Here is a 23,599-nt window from a genome sequence, read left to right on the forward strand (position 1 = left end):
AAGATTGAGTGAGGGAAGTTACATTTGAAGGCAATGCACTGGGGAACAGAGAGAAGCTTTTCGGTGACACAAGAGATGGCAGACACTGGAATGCAAATGTAGCTAATAGCTATTTTGTTTAATTCATGGCATAGAGTCATAGAATTTTTAATAAACATGGCAAAATGTTAGTGTGAATGGCCTGTTCCAAGCTAAAATCTCCGTTCACTTTCATTTTAACCTGTTTACATTGTCACAGACGTTTAAACTCTTCTCATCAAACGTTTCATCAAATTCTGTGATTGTGCCATGAATTAAACAAAACAATGCACAACTGCCCATGATGCCCATTTAAACTAGTCTCATTTGCCCATGTTAGACCCACATCCTTTAAAACCTTAGCTGTCAAGTGTCTATTGTACCTGCCTCAACCACTTCCGCAACGATTTGAGGAAATGTAGCATGTTCATTATTTTTCTATTTTTCTTCAGTATCGTATTATGTTAAATATATTACAAATTTAACATAAATATATAATATTTAACATATTTATGTGAAATATGTAATATGTTCACAATATGTAATCAAACTGTTGGTTGACTTTAGATTTCCTCACCCTGGCACATATTTATGCCTGCCTTTGAGGAAACACAAGAGGCATGTGAGGGTGTGTGACTGAAAGATTAATAGCTGTATCAGATCAGTATGAACCACATAACGAGGTTATAAAGAAAATCACGTATTATATTTTGTATATAATCTTTTATCATCTCACAATACCCAGAGAATTTCATTCAGTGTATTTTAAGTTTAGTCACCATATGCTTTGTGAAATAGAATTTTTTTCTGGTGGTACAAGGGGCTGGAATTGTAGCAATAGAAACAACTGTTGCAGGAACAGCAGCTCAGGCAACTTCTATGGAGGCAAAGGTATAGTTGACGTTTTGGGTCTAGATCTTGCATCTGAGAATGTAAAGGGGAGACAGCCAGAATAAAGAAGTGAAGAGGAGGGGTGAGGCAAGCAAAAGTCAGAACCAGGTTAGGAAGGGATGGTGGGCAGGTGGAGCTATTTGGGGTCAAGAAATTGGGTTGAGTCATTTTCCGATCTTGGCAATACATTTATAAATGTTTTGTCTCCATACAAGGAGAAATCATCAATGCACTGTTCCCTTGTGGCATGTCCTCTGAATGCTAGGCTTTTATATACTTATCAATCAATTGGTTGGTCATCATCACGGAAAATCAATTTTGACAAAGGGAGGGAGGTCTCATCACTGATTGGTTACATGGCAAACTCTGTGCATTGTCTGGAATTTTGCCCGTATTGGCTTATATTGGGATCAGGATAGTTTGAGAGAGTGACAGCAGCTGGGAGTTGGTAAGTGGAGGCAACAAAGCAGGGTAATTAGTGCAATCTTACAAGTAAGGAAAAAGTTAAGTGGGACCAGGTAAAGGAGGGATGATGGGCAGATGGAACCATTTGGGAGAAAGGATAGGAGACCCAGTGGGCTGTCTTTGGTCTAGGATGCTCAGAAGAGTGACCAGTGAAATCCAAAACCTCAAGACAGTAATATCCTCTCTATCTGCAAACAAGAACAATGTTCATTCCAGTCTATTTGAATCTGAAGAGGGCATGACTTTAAAGTGGGCAATGACAATAGTGGCATTTAAGAATATACAGGGAATGGTGGATTATGGGTCATGTATAGGCAGAAGAGATTTGATGTAATTTGGCATCATGGTTGGCATAGACACTGTTGGCAAAAGGTTTGTTCCTATGCTGTACTATTCTAAGTTCTATGTGTTTTGACAGGGAATACAAAACATTAGGCTGCATGATAATTTTAGAGGAACACAACAGAAGGGTATCTCTGCCAAATTTTCACAAAATAGGATTTCTCCTCAGAAACTCTGTGTTGTATCAATAGGAGAATATAAAGAAATAGAGTCTTGGAGTGAAACAGCTTTTTATCCCTACTCATCTATGCTGTCCAAGATGCCTATCTACAAAAATCACATTTGCCTGCATTTAGTCCATATCCTTCTGGACCCTTCCTGTCATGTTCCTGTCTAAATGACTTTTAAATATCGTAATTATACCTGCCTCTCCCACGTCACCTGGCAGCTCGTTCCACAAACCTATTACCTTCTGTGTGAAAAAGTTGCCCGTCAGGGCTTCTTTAAACTTCTCCTCTTTCACCTTCACCCTCTGCCCCCTTGTTATAGACTCTTCTTCTCTTTAGAAAAAATTACAATATAACTAATTTATTTGTTTTCTAGCCAATAGACACATGATTGACATGCAAGCAATTTAATAAAGGAGGATTACTTATTTAATTTGCCTACATTATTTTGTTTCAGGGACCAAATCAAGAGGGATTCAGGAGCTGGTGAAAGAGCTGGTAACGCAACAAATTCGATCATTTCAGGGGAATATGCAGGAGATGGTAGCTCAGATGTACGAAACCATCTCCGGTATAAATAATGAACTTCAAAGCACTAAAGACATGGTCAGGCAGTTAAATGAGAGCATTCTGTCACTGTCTGGGAACGTCCACTTCATAAAAGTGGAGCAAAATCTGACATCCCCCTCAGAACTCCATGAAATTCAGGAGCAAATAAAAGTGCTCAGAGCTGATGTGTCACGAGCTTGCAACAATGCATCACAGGAGCTAACTGAAAAGCACAAATCTCTTCTAAGGCAATTGGAAGAGGAATATGACAGCACTGATACCCTCTCAGAAAAAATAAACCAAACCTTTTCACTAGCAATGGAAACCCAGGAGCTGCATCAATCCAGCCAGATACTCCAAAATGTCCCTGAGCAAGAAGGTACCCAGGGAGATGAAATGCTACAAAGGTATTTGTTCAACATCATGAAGAATGTGAAAAAGAATAGCCGCTTTATATTTCAATTGAACAGTGACGTGAATGCCCATGAACTACAGCTCTTAAACTTAACATCAGCAAGTAGCAAGAAGGAAATGGAAATCAGAACTTGCCAAGGAATGGTTGAAGAGTGCCAAAGTACCCTGGGCTCCAGGTTGCACCAAGTGGAGAATGAAGTGCACAACTTAAACAAAACATTCTTTGATACCTTTACCGGATTAGAGGACCTTTTTGTGTCAATGGATGAGAAGATTAGCAATCTATCATATGACGTTGAAATCCTCCAACAATTGATTGAAAACCAAGGGCCACCCCTTGAGACCATCAGACCTGACTCTAGGCATGTGCAAAGACAGGATCTCACTGAACGTTTGAACAAACTCAGTTCTGAAGTGGCGAGCCTCAGTATGTTTGTCAAAAGCAGAGTGGGAGCACAGTTGATCAAAAACCAGAGCCAAACTGGCAAAGAATCATTAAAGGGAGTTCTGGCTGAATGCCGCCTTGAAATTGAGGATGGTTTAAATGATACAATGACTGCCATTAATGATGCCATGGATTCAATGAGAGATGATTACTATATCTTGAAAAATAATGTCACTGACCTGTGGAGATATATTTTAGAGCTGGTTGATGAGAGCACCATAAAGCAGAGTAATGAGTTAAACCAGTTTCCACAATTTGATCAGTTGAATGAGTCCTTTAATATTCTTGTAGCTGATGTTGCAAGACACCAGAATGCATTGGAAATGATAGGTGTCCTTCAGGGTATAGAAGAATCAGAGAGAATTATGCCTCCAGTCTTAACAAATATATCTCAGTTGTTAAATAAAACAGCAATCAGCATTGAAGATTTCCAACAAAGGATTCACCGTCTCGAGGAAGCCATTCTTTCCTCCTCTCCGGACACTAAAAATTACCGATCTCGTACTCTGGCCCCTGAATCTCAGCTGAGCTCTGTGCTGGAGAAGTCCAAATTGTTACCAAAGACCAAGCCCAAAATAATGCAAGAAGCTAAGATCCAGCCTGCGCCTCCAAAGTATCAAGAGTTGAGTCGCATAGTGCTGGGGCTGCAGGCCAAGTGGACTAATCTGAACAAGACGGTCTACCGTATGAAGGAGGAATCAGACCAAACCCGGGGGCTCTGCCAGAACATATCGCTGCTGCTCACACAAGCAAACAACAGCATCCCTCAGGTTACCATGCCAGCAGCAAAGCCAAACGTCTCAGTCCTTCAGCAGGAGCTCAGAGAGTTTGTACACATCACCAGTTGGACCACAGCTGAGCTCTTCTTCACCAATATCACTGTGTTCCTGGACAGGGCCATTTATGATCTTGTCAGGAACATTACAAGGATTCAGAAACAAGTTAAACAATTGTACAAGAGGACAAAAGGTGTCAGAAAAAACAACTTCACAGCCAATTCTGGAAGAAGCCAAAGATATACCGACAAGGTCTCTGATCCAGGTAATTCCACCATTTACGAAGTTGGACACCATTGTGTCTGTTATAACCCTGCCTATAGTCCATAGTCCTGTAAGTTCTTCTACTGCATGTGAATCTACTGTTTAAACGTGATAAGGACTTCTGCCTTTATTGCATTTTCCGGCCTCTACAATACTCTGGGTGAAAAAAATGTTTTTTCTCCTTTCTCCCAATTGCTGTAAATCAATGCCACAGTCAGCGCTTTGGCAGAGAGAAATAATTTCTTCCTGCTTACTCTATCTGTCCCTTAAAATGTTACAGCCCCATTTAAGAGCTATAGAGCCATACAGCATAGAAACAGGTGCCTTGACCAACCACATCCATACTGACTATGTAAATCCCATTTGCCAGCACTTGATCTGGAGCCTTCAATGCCTTACTGATATTGTTTGGCTATATACTCCTTCAATATTGTGGGAGTCCCTGTTGCCACCAGCCCCTCATGTAGAGTGCTCCTGATTCCTACCACCCCTTCGGTGTAAAAAAATCTCCCTTAGGTCCTTCTGAACCTCCTACAGTGAAGTTTTTCACAGTGACATCATACATAATCCAATTATCAATTACCTGATTATCAGTATTCCAGTTTTAGAGATCTCTGCTTTGGGATATGTTTCTTACTATCTTACCCAGCTTTACATCTCATAATTTTGTATGCTTTAACCAGGCTCCCCTCTCTCCCCATGCCTTTTGCTCCAAAGGAAGCAAACCCAGCATACCCTGTCTCTCCTTTGAACTCAACCATTCCATCCCTGGTGACATTTTGGTGAATCTTCTCTGCATCCTTGCCTAATAATAAGGTAGCCAATTAAAGCTCAACTCACTTCCTCTTTTCTAATGAAAAGAACTCCGGTCTATCCAACTGTTCCTTTGTAATTTCTAATTTAGTTTATAGTGCATGATGGACCAATGAAAATAAAGGTGTAAGAGACCAGAATTAGAAGAACACAGACGTCTCAGAGCATTGCAGTGCTGGAGACTATTGAGGTAGACATAAATGGTACCATAGAGAAATGTCGACAAGAAAGGTGAATAGAAGAGATTTTGTAGTGTTAGTAGTCCCTTGCTAGAGTTCACCAAAGTTAATTGAAGGTTACTTTTTCACTATGATTAAATGAACAAATAACTTTAGATTGTGAGGCCTAATATAATTTATAGGAAGGAAGAGAATAATAATAAAACAAGTACTATATTGGGTCAACTTGTACAGTGGATGTAAGTCACAAATTATTTCTCTTGAAAGAAAGAACTTGCATTTTGCCTTTCATTCCCAAATCCTCTACAACCACTAAATCACTATCACTGCTGCAACGTAAAGAAATACGGCAGCCGAAATTTATGCAGAGAGGCTCACAAAGAACAGTAATATAAACAGCTATTTCATCTGCTTCATTGACTTTGGTTATGGGTTAAATATTAGGTCAGAACATCCTGGTCTTCATTGAATAAGGCCATGCAATCTTTAGCATTCACCTGAAACACTCAGTTTAATTTTCAATCAGAAGCCACCACCATTGCCAATGAATCATAAAAGCCAGCAGTCCAAAAGAAAACTTTCAGTGCGTTATGGTTGACATCAGCTAAAGTTGAATTATTTGGTACAATCCCATCCCCAATCATTTGGTTCTGTGCTTTGTAAGTTAACGTGTATCAATTGCTTATCGAGGTACTTGTTAAATCAAAAGATATTTTCCTCTATCATCCTTCCAGACTGTGAATTCCAGACCCTTGATTGTTTATTCATCCTGTTCAGCTATTGGCCTTGATAGTAATCTCCCCTAGGTTTAGACTTCTCTCCTAAAATCAGAATTAGAATCAGAATCATGCTTATGGTCACTGACTTAAATGACATGAAATTTGTTGTTTTGCAGCGGCAGTAGAATCCAGATATTGAATTACTATGAATTACAAAATAAGTAAGTAGTGCAAAAAAAGGAATGATGAGGTTGTGTTTGTGGGTTCATGGACTATTCAGAAATCTGATGTTGGAAGAGAAGAAGCTGTTTCTGAATTGTCTTCCTATTCACATAATCTAGGCTTCTGACAGCCTTGACAGAGTTAGTTAACAGTTTCATCTGCTCCAGAAAAGTAAGCCCAGTGTTCAAAAAGTAGAATTCTTCAGCCCAGGCAACATCCTCATATAAATCCTTACGTCGTCTCTGGGTATCAGTGGTGTTGTTTAGATACCAGTCTAGAAATCCAGAGGATTGTATGAAGAACCCAAAGGCCCAAATTCAAATCCCACCTCAAAATCTATGTAATTTTGATTTTGTTAATAATGTAGTTTATGGACTATAATTTGAGATAATAATGATAAAAATATACTTCAGTGCTACCACACTAGTTTTGCTAGGTTCTAAATAAACTGAATGATGAACACAAGCTATGATTGAACTATGGTGTTACCGTGGTGTAATGAATTGTGTGGATCTTGTGTTCCCGAGGTACACAAGGATCCATCGAGCAGTGTTGAGACTGACATTGCGCAATTGAGCAATTACTTGCCACCTTCCCTTTCTGTGTGCAAAACAGTTTGCCCAATAGAAGCTTCTGTCTGAAAAAGAGGTCTCTCTTATCCATTGATAGTGGGGGGAAATTCAATCTTCACAATATTCTTGACTTCACACAGAGCCATCCATTTGTAGTGTGAACAACATTAGTAGTAAACAGCTTGCTATTTCTTTTAGAATAATATACGGCTGAAAATTGTATTTGCTGCCAACAAACTGATGGTGTTTGAAGTTCTCTCTGTGACGAAATGCTTTAATAGAATGAATAGAAAGACACTAGCCAGGGTATTAGAAAGTCCTGATTTGTGATCATGATGACTTTAGGAAAAAGAGTCTCATTCAACATCTTACATTGGAAGTAGGTGGGCTGCAGTTTCAGCATCTGACATTGAACAGAGCAGTGTGTATCTGTGAATGTTCAGTGTGAAAGTTCCGCTCTTTCTGGCTGTTAAGGATATGAATATCAATAAATTATTAGTGTTTTATCCAATGAAGGACGGCTAACTTTCCAACATTGCAACATTTCCAAATTACATTTATAAATCATCTTTAACACAACACGGTGAAGAACATAATCAAGTAAATTTTGACAATATGACAAAGAAAGAGACATTGCACTAGACTTGTTCAATCAATAGAGTTTGGCACCTCTAATGAAAGGTCATTGGCCTGAAATGCTCTCTCTCTCTCTCTCTCTCTCTCTTTTTCTCTTTCTCTCTTTCTTTCTCTCCCTTTGCTCTCTCTTTGTCTCTCTCAGACTCTCTCTCTCTCTCTCTCTCTCTCTCTCTATCCCTTTGTCTCTCTCCCCCTCTCTCTCTTTGTCTCTCTCAGACTCTCTCTCTCTCTCTCTCTCTCTCTAGGTACTGCCTGATCTGTTGACCTATATCAATTTCTGTTTTAATGCAGATTTCCAATATTCCAAAGTATTTTTCTTTTAAATTAGGCTCTAAGCATCATCTGGAAGGAACAGAAAGTGGTAAAGAAATTTGATGACAAAAGTCTAGAATTTGGATCATAGATAGCTGAAGACGAATTGAAATCATGGAAAATGTAGTTTAGTTTCATTTTATTTATTGGATGGTATGCATGTGTGTATTGATGTCATTTTCCACACTATTTTGCCATTCGTGATATCTGTCAATCGAAATACTAAGAACAGTTTGCTCACATTCTCATTATCAAGCAGAAAATCAATGGACCTTTAAGCAGGGGCTCCATAGAAGGTCGGTTAGCTGCTTCATTAGCATCCAGACAGGCGACAAAGATGTGAATCTATCTCCATGCTTTTTTATTTGATCTCTCTCCCTGACAGCTCTGTTGCAAAAGATTTTTCTTTGAGGAATTTGGAGGAGAAAGGGAATTGGAAGAGTGGTATGCTGGGGTGGCTGTTACCTGATCTCAGCTCTCCCTGCGGTACAGATTGCCTGTCATACATATGCCTTCAAATCTCTGCCACTGTCTTATTTGAAGCTAGAATTACAATGTTGTCGTGTGAAGTTTGTAAGGGACTGACCTTGCTTTGAAGCCAGATGTTAGCACACCGATCCTTCGCATGAGAGTTACCAGAGGACCCCTGGATTGTGCAGCTGACCTGTGCTGTGTGATATTAAAGGCTTGTCAGCTTTTATTAGAAGCGTGATAGCAGATTCTGTCATCTGCAGCTCCATGTGAAAGGGAGCAGTGATATAAACTGTCTCATTACAATGCATTCAGTATTGATCATATCTGCACTTGTACTGAACTATCGAGCAGAATCACAAAGGCTTCATTTTTCCATAAGGATCCATAATTTCTGATCATTGATTGTGTCTGCCAATCTATGGGGAGGAGGGTTGAGACACTATTGCAAGTAATTACTTTCATACCATTAGCAGTCATATATTAAAGTTAACGTTAATGCATGGTTGCAAGTACCTTACATCAACATCTTCTGTACTGTTTATTCTTGAAACTACACTTCCACTTGTTAAGGAAAAAAGCTGGTGAGCTGTTATTGTTGCAACCTTACAGCTCCAGGGATTTGGACTCAATCCTAACCTCAGGTCCTGTCATTGTGAGGTTCGTAGGTTTTTCCTGTGACTGCGTGTGACTGCTCCAGATCCCAAAGGTATAATGTGGAGTTAATTGGCTACTGTAAATTAACCTTTAGTATGGATTAATAGCAAATGAATCACCGCAGAGTGGAGGGGCATGTGAGAGAGAATTTGTAGAAATTCTGGGAAGTAAAGAGAGGGGGAAGGGGAGTAATGGGATTATTCCCCTGGGAGTAGGGACAGATCTGCTGTGTTGCCTTGTCTCCGTTGGTGTCATTATCAGGGGAGATAAATTGTTGTCATCTTTGCTTTGAGCATGGCAGTGTTTTCAGAAGAAGGGTGATTTTTTTATTGCCAGAGGAGGGAGCAATGAGTTTGTAAATGGCAGTGGGAGTATCAGCTTGAGTGAGAGCACAAACTTTCGGCAGGAGAGCAAACCCCATCTGTCCGCATTAACCAAGAGTTCGAAATTAGGTGTGAAGATGAAAGTGCTAAATGCACAACAGGTCAGTCAGTATTTGGGCAGAGAGAAACAGAGTCAAGGCTTCAGATCAATAATCAAAGGAAATGAAATCTAAATGAACCTGATTAGCTGATCCAGTTGTCACACTTCCGACAATACCACAGCAACTAGGTATCTCTGACTGCTTCTTCTTTTTATTTTGTTGATTTTTATTTTGTAAAAATGCAAGTTATTTTACATTATTGGGATATAACTTTCAGACGTCGTAAAGCTAATGGCAGCCTCGGAGAACAAGGATCATCCTGACAGCAAAGACTGACAAGAATGGAGGAGGCTGAATATTTTTTAAATGTCTCTGTATTGTTAAATCTTAACATTCTAATGGCCTTTGCTGTCTATATTTTAGTGGAGTCTATAAGCTGCAACAGTGCCCCATGCCAGAATGGAGGGACGTGTATTAATCAAAGAAAAGGCTTCGTGTGTGCCTGTCGCCCTCCATTTAGTGGTCCCAGCTGTGACATTAAACTACTGGATGAAAATGCCTTGAAGACAGGTGGGTTTGTTTGATTTTCCATTTATTTCATCCTCTCAGCAATGTTGACAGATCCTGCAGAATGGAGTGGGGGACTGTTTTCACTTGAGGAATTTTCCAATTGATTGAGCTAAAATTGAGTTTCTTTTCATTTTAACACTTGGGCTGTTTTATCAATGGAATAATCCAGCACCTATTAGTAAGATCTCAAGTGTGTGGCTTTAAACGGGACAGCAGGCAGCTACCCCATAACAAAGACACCCCAGCACAGTCAAATCCTCTAGCATATCAAACCTATTAATTAAACTGGATGAGATTTGATTTGGTTAGTAAAGTGGATACAAAATTTTAGCAAGCCTTTGTGGCATGCTATTTACTCAGCATTTCATTTATACTCTAAAGCAAATTAATCAAAAACTTGACTATGTTCCAAGTGCTCAATTGGTAACACTGATGTTGTTGATTATGTTCTTTTTTCTCATTTTATGACATTTATATTCATATTCAGATTATCTTTCACCATCTTCTTCATTTTAAGATCAAAAATATTTTCAACTGCATTGCCACCGTATGTGGCCGTATATGAAAACACAACCTGAAATATTTTGCAATGAACAATGTTTATAGATAAAAATAATAATCATGAACTTGTAACTAATGTACCTGATCAGAGATGTGTTCTCCATTCACTAAGAACATGGTCAATGATTTACCTCAGTCCAATTTCCTGCATTCATACTTTGATTTCCCTAAGGGGGGACCTTCTCTCTACAACAGAGAAGGTGCTCAAAAAGTTGAAAGACCTAAGGGTACATAAGTCACCCAGAACAGATGAACTGCACCATAGGGTTCTGAAAGAGATAACGATAGAGATAATGGAGGCATTAGCAATGATCTTTCAAAAATCATTGGACTCTGGTATGGTGCCAGAGGATGGGAAAATTGCAAAAGTCACTCCACTCATTAAAAAAGGAGGAAGACAGCGGAAAGGAAATTATAGACCAGTTAGCCTGACCTCATTGGTTGGGAAGATGTTGGTGTCAATTGTAAAGGGTGTCATGAGTACTTTGTGACACCGGCAAGATAGGACAAAGTCAACATCGTTTTCTTAAGGGAAAAATTTGCCTGACGAACCTGTTGGAATTCTTTGAGGAGATTACAATTAGGATAGATAAAGGGGATGAAGTGGATGTTATATATTTGGACTTACATAAAGCCTTTGACAAGGTGCCACACATGAGGCTACTTACCAAGTTAACAGCCATGGTATTACAGGAAGGTTACTGGCATGGTTAGAGCATTAGCTGATTGGTAACAGGCAGTGAGTGGGAATAAAAGGTTCTTCTTCTGGTTGGCTGTCAGTGAGCAGTGGTGTTCTGCGGGGGCCAGTGTTAGAACCGCTTCTTTTCATGCTCTATATCAATGATTTAGATTGTATAAATGGCTTTGTTGCCAAGTTTGCGGATGATACGAAGATTGGTGGAGGGGCAGGTAGTGTTCAGGAAACAGGTAGGCTGCAGAAGGATTTAGACAGATTAGGAGAATGGGCAAAAAAGTGGCAAATGAAATAAGATGTTGGAAAATGTATGGTAATTTTCTAAATGAGGAGCAAGTCCAAAAATCTGAGATGCAAAGGGACTTGGGAGTCCTTCTGCAGAACAACCTAAAGGTTAACTTGCAGGTTGAGTCAGTGGTGAAGAAAGCAAATGCCATGTCAGCATTCATTTCCAGAGGTATTGAATACAAGAGAAGGGTGATGTTAAGGCTTTATAAGGCACTTGTGAGGCTTCACCTTGAGTATTGTGAACAATTTTGGGCTCCTAATCTATGAAAAGATGTGCTGGCATTGAAGAGGGTTCAGAGAAGGTTCACAAGAATGATTCCAGGAAATGAAAGGGTTATCATACGAGGAATGTTTGATGGTTCTGTGTCTGTACTCGCTGGAATGCAGAAGGATTAGGGGGGATCTCATTGAAACCTTTCAAATGTTAGAAGGCCTAAACAGAGTAGATGTGGAGAGGATGTTTCCCATGGTGGAGGAATCTAGGACAAGAGGGCAGAGCCTCAGGATAGGGGGCATCCATTTAAAACAGAGATGCAGAGAGATTTCTTTATCCAGAGGGTGGAATTTGTGGAATTTGTTACCACAGGCAGTTGCAGAGGTCAGGTCATTGGTGTACTTAAGGCAGAGATTGAAATGTTCTTGATTGGACATGGCATCAAAGGTTACAGGGAAAAGGCTGAGGAATAAGGTTGAGGAGGGAAAAAAAGAATCAACTATGATTGAATGGCAGAGCAGACCTGATGGGCCAAATGACCTAATTCTGCTCCTATGTCTTATGGGAGAAGTGACAAAAATAGAACATAGAACATATAGGATATAGAATAGTGCAGCACAGTACAGGCCCTTTGGCCCACAATGTTGTGCCGACCCTTAAATCCTACCTCCCATATAACCCCCCACCTTAAATTCCTCCATATACCTGTCTAGTAGTCTCTTAAACTTCACTAGTGTATCTGCCTCCACCACTGACTCAGGCAGTGCATTCCACACACCAACCACTCTCTGAGTGAAAAAAACCTTCCTCTAATATCCCCCTTGAACTTCCCACCCCTTACCTTAAAGCCATGTCCTCTTGTACTGAGCAGTGGTGCCCTGGGGAAGAGGCACTGGCTGTCCACTCTACCTATTCCTCTTAATATTTTTGTACACTTCGATCATGTCTCCTCTCATCCTCCTTCTCTCCAAAGAGTAAAGCCCTAGCTCCCTTAATCTCTGATCATAATGCATACTTTATAAACCAGGCAGCATTCTGGTAAATCTCCTCTGTACCCTTTCCAATGCTTCCACATCCTTTCTATAGTGAGGTGACCAGAACTGGACACAATACTCCAAGTGTGGCCTAACCAGAGTTTTATAGAGCTGCATCATTACCCCGCAACTCTTAAACTCTATCCCTCAACTTATGAAAGCTGACACACCATAAGCTTTCTTAACTACCCTATCCACCTGTGAGGCAACTTTCAGGGATCTGTGGACATGTACCCCCAGATCCCTCTGCTCCTCCAAATGTGGGAAGAATTTAAAAATTGGAGGTTAGTGTAGATTGATGATTGTTGGTGCAGACTGAGTAGGCAAAAGGTTTGTTTCCATGTTGTTTTCTTATGATTCTATGATTCTGTTCTAAAAGGCTAGCCTTTACCTTAAGACTGAGTCCTGGTTTAAGACACCACTGTCAGTGGAAACAATGTCCCTGTAAAGTTCCATTACTCTCTTAACTCCATTAAGGCATAGAGATTGCCTCTAGTTTTTTTTAGACTCATAGACTCAATCTTAATCTTCCTAAAGCACAATGTCTGCCACAGTGACATCCTTCAAACTGCATACTAATCCAAACCAGCTTCCTCTCCATCCACTCTTCTTACACTTCCCACTGCCTTGGGAAAGAAAGCAGCCGAAGTAATTAAAGACCCCTTCCACCCCAGTCATTCTCTCCTTTCCTGTCAGGCAAAAGATACAAAAGCTTGAAAGTGTGCTACCAGGTTCAAGGAAAGCTTCTATCTTGCTGTTATCAGACTCTTGAATAGATTTCTCATACACTGATGATGACCTCTTGATTACTCACTGTATCTTATCATGGCCTGTATACTTTTCTGCACTACTCTTTCTCTGTAGCTGATACCGTATATTCTGCATTCTGCTCTTTTTCTTTTCATTACCCCCATATATTGCAACCTGATGGCATGAACATCAAGTTCTCCTCCCAGTATTTCTCTTATTTCTTTTCCCCTCCCCATTCCCACTTCTTCTATTCACCACTCTGTGCTCACCCGCCTATCACCTCCCTCTGGAGACTCTCCTTCTTCCCTTTCTCCCATAGTCCATTCTTCTCTACTATCAAATTCTTTCTTCTCCAGCCCTTGACCTTCCCACCCACAGGCTTCACCTGACATCTTCTAGCTTATCCTCCTTCCCCACCATTTTATTCTGGTGTCTTCCCTTTTCCTTTCCAGTCTTGATGAAGGGTCTCAGCCTGAATGTTAACTCTTTATTTTCACAGATGTTGCTTGACCTCCTGTGTTTTGCTGGCATTTTGTGTGTATAACTGAGGCATGAAGCATTTAAAAATTATTTAGTCAATCTTCCTTTAAATTCTTTGGCAGATTTCTCAAAAGGATCTTACAGATATGCTCCGATGGTGACATTCTTCGTAGCACACACCTATGCAATGAATACCTCTGGTCCAATCAGATTTAATCATCTCTACGTCAATTATGGTGCTTCTTATGCACCTGCAAGTGGGAAGTTTTTAGTTCCTTTCCTCGGTGTGTATGTCTTTAAATACACCATCGAGTCATTCAGCTCACACTTGTCTGGTTACCTGGTGGTCGATGGAGTCGATAAACTGGCCTTTCAGTATGATGGTATGGACAATGGAGTTTCCGGCAGCAGGACTGTCACTGGTGACGCAGTACTGGAACTTAATTATGGGCAACGTGTTTGGTTGAGATTGACATCGGGCTCGATTCCAGAAAAATTTCCACCTGTGACGACATTTGGTGGCTATCTATTGTATCGCACATAAGACAAAATAATGACATACATATATATTTGTGGTCAGCAATGAAATAAGCTCCAGGGTTATATTATGCATCTGTTACTGCAGAATTACTCAGCTGATATATTTAACATACCCGTCTTGTCGGAATGGAAATGAAATTTATTGCAAACTTTAGATGCTCATGTTTAGCTTTGTGTTCTGAATTTAAATTGATAGAACTAAACTATTGTTGAAGTATTACAACAGTGACTCCAAACTTTAGAAACACATGATAATACTTGTATTTCCTGTTGTGTATGATTGCACACTTCAGTTGACAGATTGGAAATAATACTTACTTAAACCAGCATAACGGAGAATTTTATTCAACACGGTAGAACTTACATGAACTTGAGGTTGAATTTGCCTCCATAAATTCAATTTGATTGAAGTCATTATCTGCTTTAAGTACTCTTAAATGTATCTAATTTTAAGTGTGACTATATTAATTATATTTAAATTGCAATTATAGGCTTTATCTGTTCATGTTTAAATATCATGAAGGAAAATGCATGGATTATCAAACAAAAACACTTCAACATAATACTTTATCCAGAGGGTGGAATAAATGTAATAAACATATAAATACTTGAGATCAACAAGTGAGAGATCTTCATCTGTCCTGCTACCTGTATGTTTGGGATCATTGGTAAGAGCCAGTAGTTGGTTGTTTTCATTGCTTCAGTAATTCTTTTGTCCATTAGACAAACCAAAGATAAGAGGGAGCAAGATTATTATGAAGAGAACCAAGGAATAAAGCATTTGTACTGGGAGTTGTGGAATTGAAAAGGATCTGCTGTGATAGAGCATGCATAAGGGGCAAATTGGCCTATACCTGTTTCTCTTTGTTATGTTCTTATGAATTCAGGACTGAAGTCTCAGGGGCCTTGAAATTTTGATAAATTAATTGAATTAATGTCAAAGCTAGAGCCAACCCAAATATGCACTATGAGTAAACTATTGTTAGTGGTTATAAAACATACTCATGGCCAACTTCAGAACCAGTCTTCTGCAAAATATTTGCAATATTTCAGCATGTAATCATTCCATGGAAGGCATTCGTAGTTGTATGATTTCAAATAATTTGATAGATTTATGTTCTAGATACAATTGAATCAATGTGGTAGGCTATCCAGAAACAATGGATGAACAGAGAAGTTCGCCTCCTGCTCAAAGCCAGAGATTCAGCCTTTAGGTCTGGAGACCAGGAGGCTTACAGCTCAGTCAGGGCCAACCTGAGGGGAGGAATCTCTCAGGCTAAACACATATATAAACAGAGAATCGAGGAGCATGTCAACTCCTCGGACCCCCCGGTGCATGTGACATGGCGTACAGGTCATTACAGACTTCAAACCACCTAGTACTGTGCCCCCTTCTAGCTCTGCTTCCCTCCCTGATGAGCTTAATTACTTCCACGCTCGCTATGACCAAGAGAACAGGGAGGTCACCCTCAAAGTGGATCTCCCACCTGGTGTACTGCCTCTCTCACTGTCCACCTCCGATGTCTGCGCCACCCTGAGCAGGGTGAATGTACGGAAGGCAGCTGGTCCGGATGGAATACCTGGCCGTGTGCTCAGAGTCTGTGCAGGGCAGTTGGCCAGGGTCTTCATGGACATTTTTAATCTGTCCCTGGCCCAGGCAGTTGTCCCCACAAGCTTCAAGATGGCCACCATCATGCCAATGCTGAAGGATTCTACTGCCACAGGCCTGAGTGACTTCCATCCAGTTGCACTCACCCCCATCATTGCAAAGTACCTTGAGAGGCCGGTTCTATCACATCTGAAATCCTGTCTGCCCACTACCCTGGACCCCCATCAATTTGCCTATCGCACCAACAGGTCAACAGAGGACGCCATCTCCACGGCACTTCACTCTGCCCTGACCCACCTAGACAGCCCCAACTCTTACGTCAGAATGCTGTTCATTGACTTTAGTTCGGCATTCAATACTGTGATCCCCTCCAAGCTGATAGCCAAACTTCGCCAGCTTGGTTCTAACTCCATAATCAAGTTCACAGACAACACCACGGTGGTTGGCCTGATCAGAAGGGACGATAAGATGGCCTACAGGGACGAGGTCCAGCACCTGGCCACGTGGTGTGCCAACAACAACCTGGCCCTTAACACCCAGAAGACCAAGGAGATCATTGTGGACTTCAGGCCTGCTAGGAGTCACACTCACGACCCCACCTACATCAATGGAGCTGCAGTGGAGCGTGTATCAAGTTTCAAATTCCTTGGTGTCCACATTTCCAAGGATCTCACCTGGTCCTTGAACTCTTCCATCCTGATCAAAAAGGTGCAACAGCGCCTTTATTTCCTGCGGAGCATCAAGAAAGCTCGCCTCTGTCCTAGGATACTGATGGACTTTTACCGCTGTACCATTGAGAGTATACTCACCAACTGCATCTCAGTGTGGTATGGCAATTGTCCCATATCGGACTGCAAAGCACTCCAGCGTGTGGTGAAAACTGCCCAGCGGATTATCAGCACCCAATTGCCCACCATTGAGAACATCTACCATAAACGCTGCCTGGGCAGGGCGAAAAACATTATCAAGGATGCATCTCACCTTAACTATGGACTTTTTACTCTCCTCCCATCCGGTAGACGCTACAGGAGCCTCCGCTCCCGCACCAGCAGGATCAGGAAGAGCTTCTTCCCTGAGGCTGTGACCCTGCTGAACCTCTCATCACAGCGTTAAGCAGTACTGCACCCATATTGTACTGTCATTTCATTGGCTTTGTATCTGTACTCGGCCCAATGACAATAAAGTTGAACCTAATCTAATCTAATCAAGGAATGGTTTGAACTTACCCATGTAAGTATATACGTAAGATATAGTATCACAGAAGTAATGAGGTTTTAGGTGATATACTGAAAGAAAAGGTATGAATTTGATTGTGGAAGGATCAACTGAGTCAGGTAATTCATGTAAGTTATACCCATAATGTATTTTCTGATTTGATAGATGACGCACCAAAACATCACCCGCTGATCAGGTGATAGGAAGCAATATAATCAGAGTTCAAACTAGTTAAGAGAAGTGTACTGTAGAACTGCCGGAAACATTTCATATAGGGTGCTGGCAACAAATGGGGTGTAAGCCCCACTTTATAGCCTGTCCAACTTATTTCTTAATTGTTTTCAGGAGGAATTTATATCAGTTTGGGCTTAAATTGGATAGGCCATCAAAAGAAGACATTCAATTTCAGGAATTGGTTTGGAGTTGAGGAGTGGCAGAGGTAAAGGTTACATTACTGAAGTTATTGGGTGGAGTAAAATAGGCTTTAATGTGCCTTGGTAGTGTTGCTCCAATTTGTGAACATAAATCTCAGCTGGCAAGTGCTTCATCACCAAGACCAGTCCATTCTGTGAATGAGAAAACAGTAACCATAAAGGATTGATGAATGGTAACATGATGTATGCTAGTACTACTGAAATCTGATGAATATCCTAAAGCTATAAGTTCAATTATTACCACTACTGGTAGGCAGTTTAAATTTAATTATTTAAATAATCTGGAAAAAGAAAATCTAGTTTTGGTACTGGCCACCATGAAGCTACGAGACAATCTTAAAAATGTATCTGGTTTATCTGTGATGCTTTGGAAAGCATGTCCACCATGTCTAACCAATATGTGACTCCAGTCCCAAAGTAACCTATTGAGACTAAAACAGTTTATCCGGCCATTCAGTTCAGCCACAATTAGAGACGGGCAATAAATGGTGACCTTCCAAGAGGAAAATCCAGGACATATTCCTTTAGTGGGACAAAACCCTTTATCAATGGTTTAGAAAATTAGCAATTATTAAAGAAATGACGCATAGAAAAATCATTAAAAAGTTATAATCCTGAACAAGGCCAGTTGGTCCATTATTTCCATACTGGCCAAAGAAAGCTATCCTGTCATATCTCATCTTACTCTATGGCATTGCAGGTCACACCTCTTCAAGTACACATCCAACTACTTTCTATGCATCCTGATACATTTCAAATCTTTAGCACCTTTATATGAAAGGAGATCCAGATTACCACCTTGGGTGGGAAAAAAATTCCTTAATCCTTATGATAATTACACCAAATTTTTGTCTTTCTGATGTTTCCACACTACCTCATCCACCCCCTGCCCCCACACTCCATGTCTTCTCCTCATCAAGGAGTGAAATGTCAATCACGTACCCAGGGAATTACCATGCAAGACTTCAAATGTGACATAGCTGGGTTTCTTCCCCCACCAAAAGAAAGCAAACTTGCTCTTTACAGTCCTGATAGAAACATAGAAACATAGAAAATAGGTGCAGGAGTAGGCCATTTGGCCCTTCGAGCATGCACCACCATTCCGTATGATCATGGCTGATCATCCGACTCAGAACCCTGTACCTGCCTTCTCTCCATACCCCGATCCCTTTAGCCACAAGGGCCATATCTAACTCCCTCTTAACTATAGCCAATGAACTGGCCTCAACTGTTTCCTGTGGCAGAGAATTCCACAGATTCACCACTCTCTGTGTAAAGTAGTTTTTCCTCATCTCCGTCCTAAAAGGCTTCCCCTTTATCCTTAAACTGTGACCCTTCGTTCTGGACTTCCCCGACATCGGGAACAATCTTCCTGCATCTAGCCTGTCCAATCCCTTTAGAATTTTATACGTTTCAATAAGATCCCCCCTCAATCTTCTAAATTCCAGCGAGTATAAGCCTAGTCAATCCAGTCTTTCATCATATAAAAGTCCGGCCATCCCAGGAATCAATCTGGTGAACCTTCTTTGTACTCCCTCTATGGCAAGAATGTCTTTTCTCAGATTAGGGGACCAAAACTGCACACAATACTCCAGGTGTGGTCTCACCAAGGCCTTGTACAACTCCCTGCTCCTGTACTCGTATCCTCTTGCTATGAATGCCAGCATACCATTCGCCTTTTTCACCACCTGCTGTTCCTGCATGCCCACTTTGAAAGACTGGTGTATAATGACACCCAGGTCTCGTTGCACTTCCCCTTTTCCTAATCGGCCACCATTCAGATAATAATCTGTTTTCCTGTTCTTGCCACCAAGGATGAAGGGTCTCGGCCTGAAACGTCAACTGTTTACTTTTTTCCATGGATGTTGCCTGGCCTGCTGAGTTCCTCCAGCATTTTGTGTGTTTTGCTTGCATTTCCAGTATCTGCGGATTTTCTCTTGTTTGTGATTGAAGCTGCTCTTTCTGATAGTCCTCCCTCTTTTTGTTGACTGACAGACATAATCTTTCATGATTCCTCACAGCCTCCTTATTTCATTCAAATTCAAACAACAGGCTCTGGTTCACTGATTTACCCTTGGGTCAACAATCCAGGAAATCTGGTATGTGTAAGATATGTATTAGCAGCATTATTTGAAGCAAATCACATTCAGTGGAATTATGTTGGGAATTATATGTGCTAGGGATATGTGTGTCCTTTACACACTCACTCAACAAAATACGACCATAAGCTAAGACATAGTAGCAGAATTTGTCTGTTCAGCCCATTGAATCTACTTTGCCATTCCATCATGCCTGATTTATTATCTCTCTCAACTCCATTCTCCTGCCATCACCCATGACCTTGGAAGGCCTGACTAATCAAGAACCTATCAAAAATACCCAATGACTTTGCCTGTACTGCTGAATGTGGTAATGAGTTGCACAGATTTGCCACCCCCCCAGCTAAAGAAGTTTTTTCTCATCTCTGTTCTAAATGGACGTCCCTCATTTCTGAGGCTATGTTGCCTGGTCCTAGGCTCCTCCACTATAGTCGCTTTTCTTATGATCACAAGACCTTTTTGGACATTATTAATGTGGAATTTTGCAAGTCCAATTCCCTGATTTATTGGAGGGTGGCAGAGGTGGATGGCAGGTGGGCTGCATGGACTCGGTTGTAATGAGCACCTGGCCTCAAGCCGCGGTGTCAGGAGAGAGTATTGGAGCCAGGGTGCTCTACTATGGGTGGTGTGGTGCAGTTTCCAAGCTGAAGTCTGTGCTGCCTCCAGTGTTCTCTCAGCAGAAGACAAGCTGTATTGTGCTTGACTGCTGACTGCTGCAACATTCATGAAATCAGGGAATTGGACTGTATTTTTTGTGTGACTGTTTTACTGTTATTTTATATGTGCTATGTGTGACTGTGGGTACTATGTTTTGCACCTTGGTCCCACAGTAACACTATTTTGTTTGGCTGTATTCATGAGTATTCATATATGGCTGAATGACAATTAAATATGAACTTGAACTCGAACTATAGGAGACATCCTCTCCACATTCACTCTGTCTAGGCCTTTCAATAGTTGAAAGGTTTCAGTGAGGTCCCTTTCATTCTTCTGAACTCCAGTGAGTACAGGCACAGAACCATCAAAACCTCCTCATATGTTAACCATTTCATCCCTGGAATCATTCTCATGAACCTTTTCTTAGATAAGGGCCTAAAACTGTTCACAATACTCCCATGTGTGGTCTGACCAATGCCTTATAAAGCCTCAGCAATATATCCTTGATTTTGTATTCTAGTTCTCTCGAAATGATTTGTAACATTGCATTTGCTTTCCTTACCACTGCCTCAACCTGCAAGTTAACTTTTCAGGAATCCTGCACAAGTACTCCTAAATCTGTCTGCACCTCTGATTTTTGAATTTTCTCCTCATTTAAAAAATAGTCTATACCATTATTCCTTCTGCCAAAGTGCATGATCATGCACTTGTCTACTCTATACTCCATCTGCCACTTTGCCCATTCCCCCAGTCTAAATCCTTCTGCAAATACCTTGGTTTTTGTAGTTTCAAAGTTGACACTTTTGCAACCATCTCATTGAAAATTGAATGCTCCTCCCTGAAGTGCATCAAAAGAGTAATCTCATTTCCTTCAGCTCTTTCAATTCATCTTTACCTGCTTGCTGTTATCATCCAAATCTCAAGAACCAAGGTCTACTTCAAAATGCATGAGTACTCTGCCTTTCACTGAAGATTTTGTGGAGCTAAAGTGCTGTCAAATTGCTAGTGAAATCACCCCACTATTAAAATCAAGCAGCTCCTGTAAGCATTTTTTTTGTCTTGAATTTGAAAGAAAATAAGATATTCCAACTTTTCACAACATTTTAACTTCCTAAGTTTCACCATTTCTTTACAAGACTGTTCCTCATGTAAATATAGCCTTGAGAGGATTTAACTTAGAGGACCAAAATAATGAATTATTGCACATTTTTGCAACAAGAATGCCCCAAAGTGTTTGATAGCCACTGAAGTATTGTTTTTAAAACAAGATCACTATTGTATTGAATGCCACAGTCATCTTAAGCACAGGAAGATGCAACAAACAATCTAATTTAGCCAATTCTTGAAGAACGAATTTTAACTGGTACAGCAAGCAAGAACTCGTATTTCTTCTTTGATATGCAGCTGTGAGACCTTTTACGTCAACCTTTGGGGACCCATATAGCTTAATGTCTCATTTTAAAGGCAGGACAAAAGACTTTAAAATTCATTATGTTTCTTTGTTCAGTGATTATGACATACATAGATAACTATAATATCCCAATTTAGTCTTTTTAAGTTCGTCTGGTTCTTTATAAGAATGTAACTTTGAGAATGTTTAGTCTGTAAGAGAGAAACTATGCAGCATTATTCAATTTCTGTTTGTAATTATCTTCATTTACATTAATGTTAGCTGCATAGCAAGAGACAGATGAATTTGTGGGCCTATAAAGCCGTGGGATTCTGAATATTTTATTTAATGTTATTAATTATAAATTTTACATGCTAAGTTCAGCCACACGACTGTTGCTTTTATGAAATTGCCCACGATATTATGTCACTTTGATACAAGCTCTGAGATTTCAATAATGTTGCAAAGTGTGTGAGCTATTATGGTTAATGATCTGTAATGTTACAAAGAGTGCCAAAATTTTTTTTATATTTACATGGTATTTTATAATAGGATTGCATTCAGGTAATTATAACAAAATGATTAAAAAGTAGGCTGCTTGCATCATTTCATGCTGCTATGCACGTTGGTAAGTGTTGATTTAAGGGGTGGGAAGCATCTGATTTCCAGCAGTGACAATGAGGTCAAGAATTTCAATAAGGAAAGATAAGGTTACATAGACTCGACTATTGTTTCTGGCTAACAGCCAATTATTGTATGGGTGTAGGTTACTCCTACTTTACCTCAGATTGAGGTGACATGTGATGCAGAGTTGGCAGGCTTTTCACATCGGCGGTAACTTCTGTTCCCTATATGGCTTCCCTGCACTTTGGATGAGAGAACATTGTCATAACAGCTTTCATAAAGCACTTGATAAGGTTCTATTCACAAGGGGCTATTCAGAAAATCGGGAGTGTGTGGATTTGGAGGGGAAAGACCTTGAGTCTTGAGCTAATAATTGGCTGGGATTTAGTGATTTTGGTAAGTTGAAGTCAGGTTTTTTGTCACATGCACAAGTACATATCCACACAAGTGCAATGAATAAAATACCTGCAGCAGCATCGCAGGCACGTAGCGTCATATAAGCAGCATTTGCAAGTAAAACAAAAATTAAACAGAAATTACACACTATTTTTGCAAGAAAGAACTGAATCAGAACAAAAACAAAATACTGGTTTTAGAAACACACACAAAATGCTGGAGGAACTCGGCAGGCCAGGCAGTATCTATGGAAAAGCATACAGGCGACGTTTCAGACCAAGACTCTTCAGCAGGACTAGGGAAAGAAGAATGAGCAGTCAGAGTTAGAAGGTGGGGGGAGGCGAGAGAGAAACACAAGGTGTTAGGTGAAAGTGGAAGGAGGAGGGATGACGTAAAGAGCTGGGAGGTTGATTGGTGAAAGAGATACAGGGCTGGAGAAGGGGGAGTTGGATCAGAGGGAACGGAAGGCCATGGAAGAAAGAAAAGGGAGGAGGAGCACCAGAGGGAGGCGATGGGCAGGCAAGGAGATAAGGTGAGAGAGGGAAAAGGGGATGGGGAATGATGGGGCAGGAGGAGGCATTACTGGAAGTTCAAGAAATCAATGTTCGTGCCTTCAGATATATCCTACATATCGGTGAGACCCAACGTAGACTGGGAGACTGCTTCGTTGAGCACCTACGCTCTGTCCACCAGAAGAAGCAGGATCTC

At 40.7% G+C, this 23,599-nt stretch overlaps 1 protein-coding gene across 1 annotated transcript in view; it reads left to right on the plus strand.

The window, feature by feature from the left end:
* Positions 1 to 15,068, plus strand: part of LOC134345724 (multimerin-1-like) — a 67,246-nt gene extending 52,178 nt beyond the window's left edge. The window contains exons 6-8 of the mRNA XM_063046844.1: positions 2,341 to 4,332; positions 9,760 to 9,906; positions 14,050 to 15,068. Coding sequence (XP_062902914.1) covers positions 2,341 to 4,332; positions 9,760 to 9,906; positions 14,050 to 14,471 — 2,561 coding nt within the window. The 3' untranslated portion in view covers positions 14,472 to 15,068. The remainder of the gene's footprint in view (positions 1 to 2,340; positions 4,333 to 9,759; positions 9,907 to 14,049) is intronic.
* The last annotated feature ends 8,531 nt before the right edge of the window (positions 15,069 to 23,599 follow it).

This window comes from Mobula hypostoma, chromosome 4, assembly GCF_963921235.1.
Source record: "Mobula hypostoma chromosome 4, sMobHyp1.1, whole genome shotgun sequence".
NCBI lineage: Eukaryota > Metazoa > Chordata > Chondrichthyes > Myliobatiformes > Myliobatidae > Mobula > Mobula hypostoma.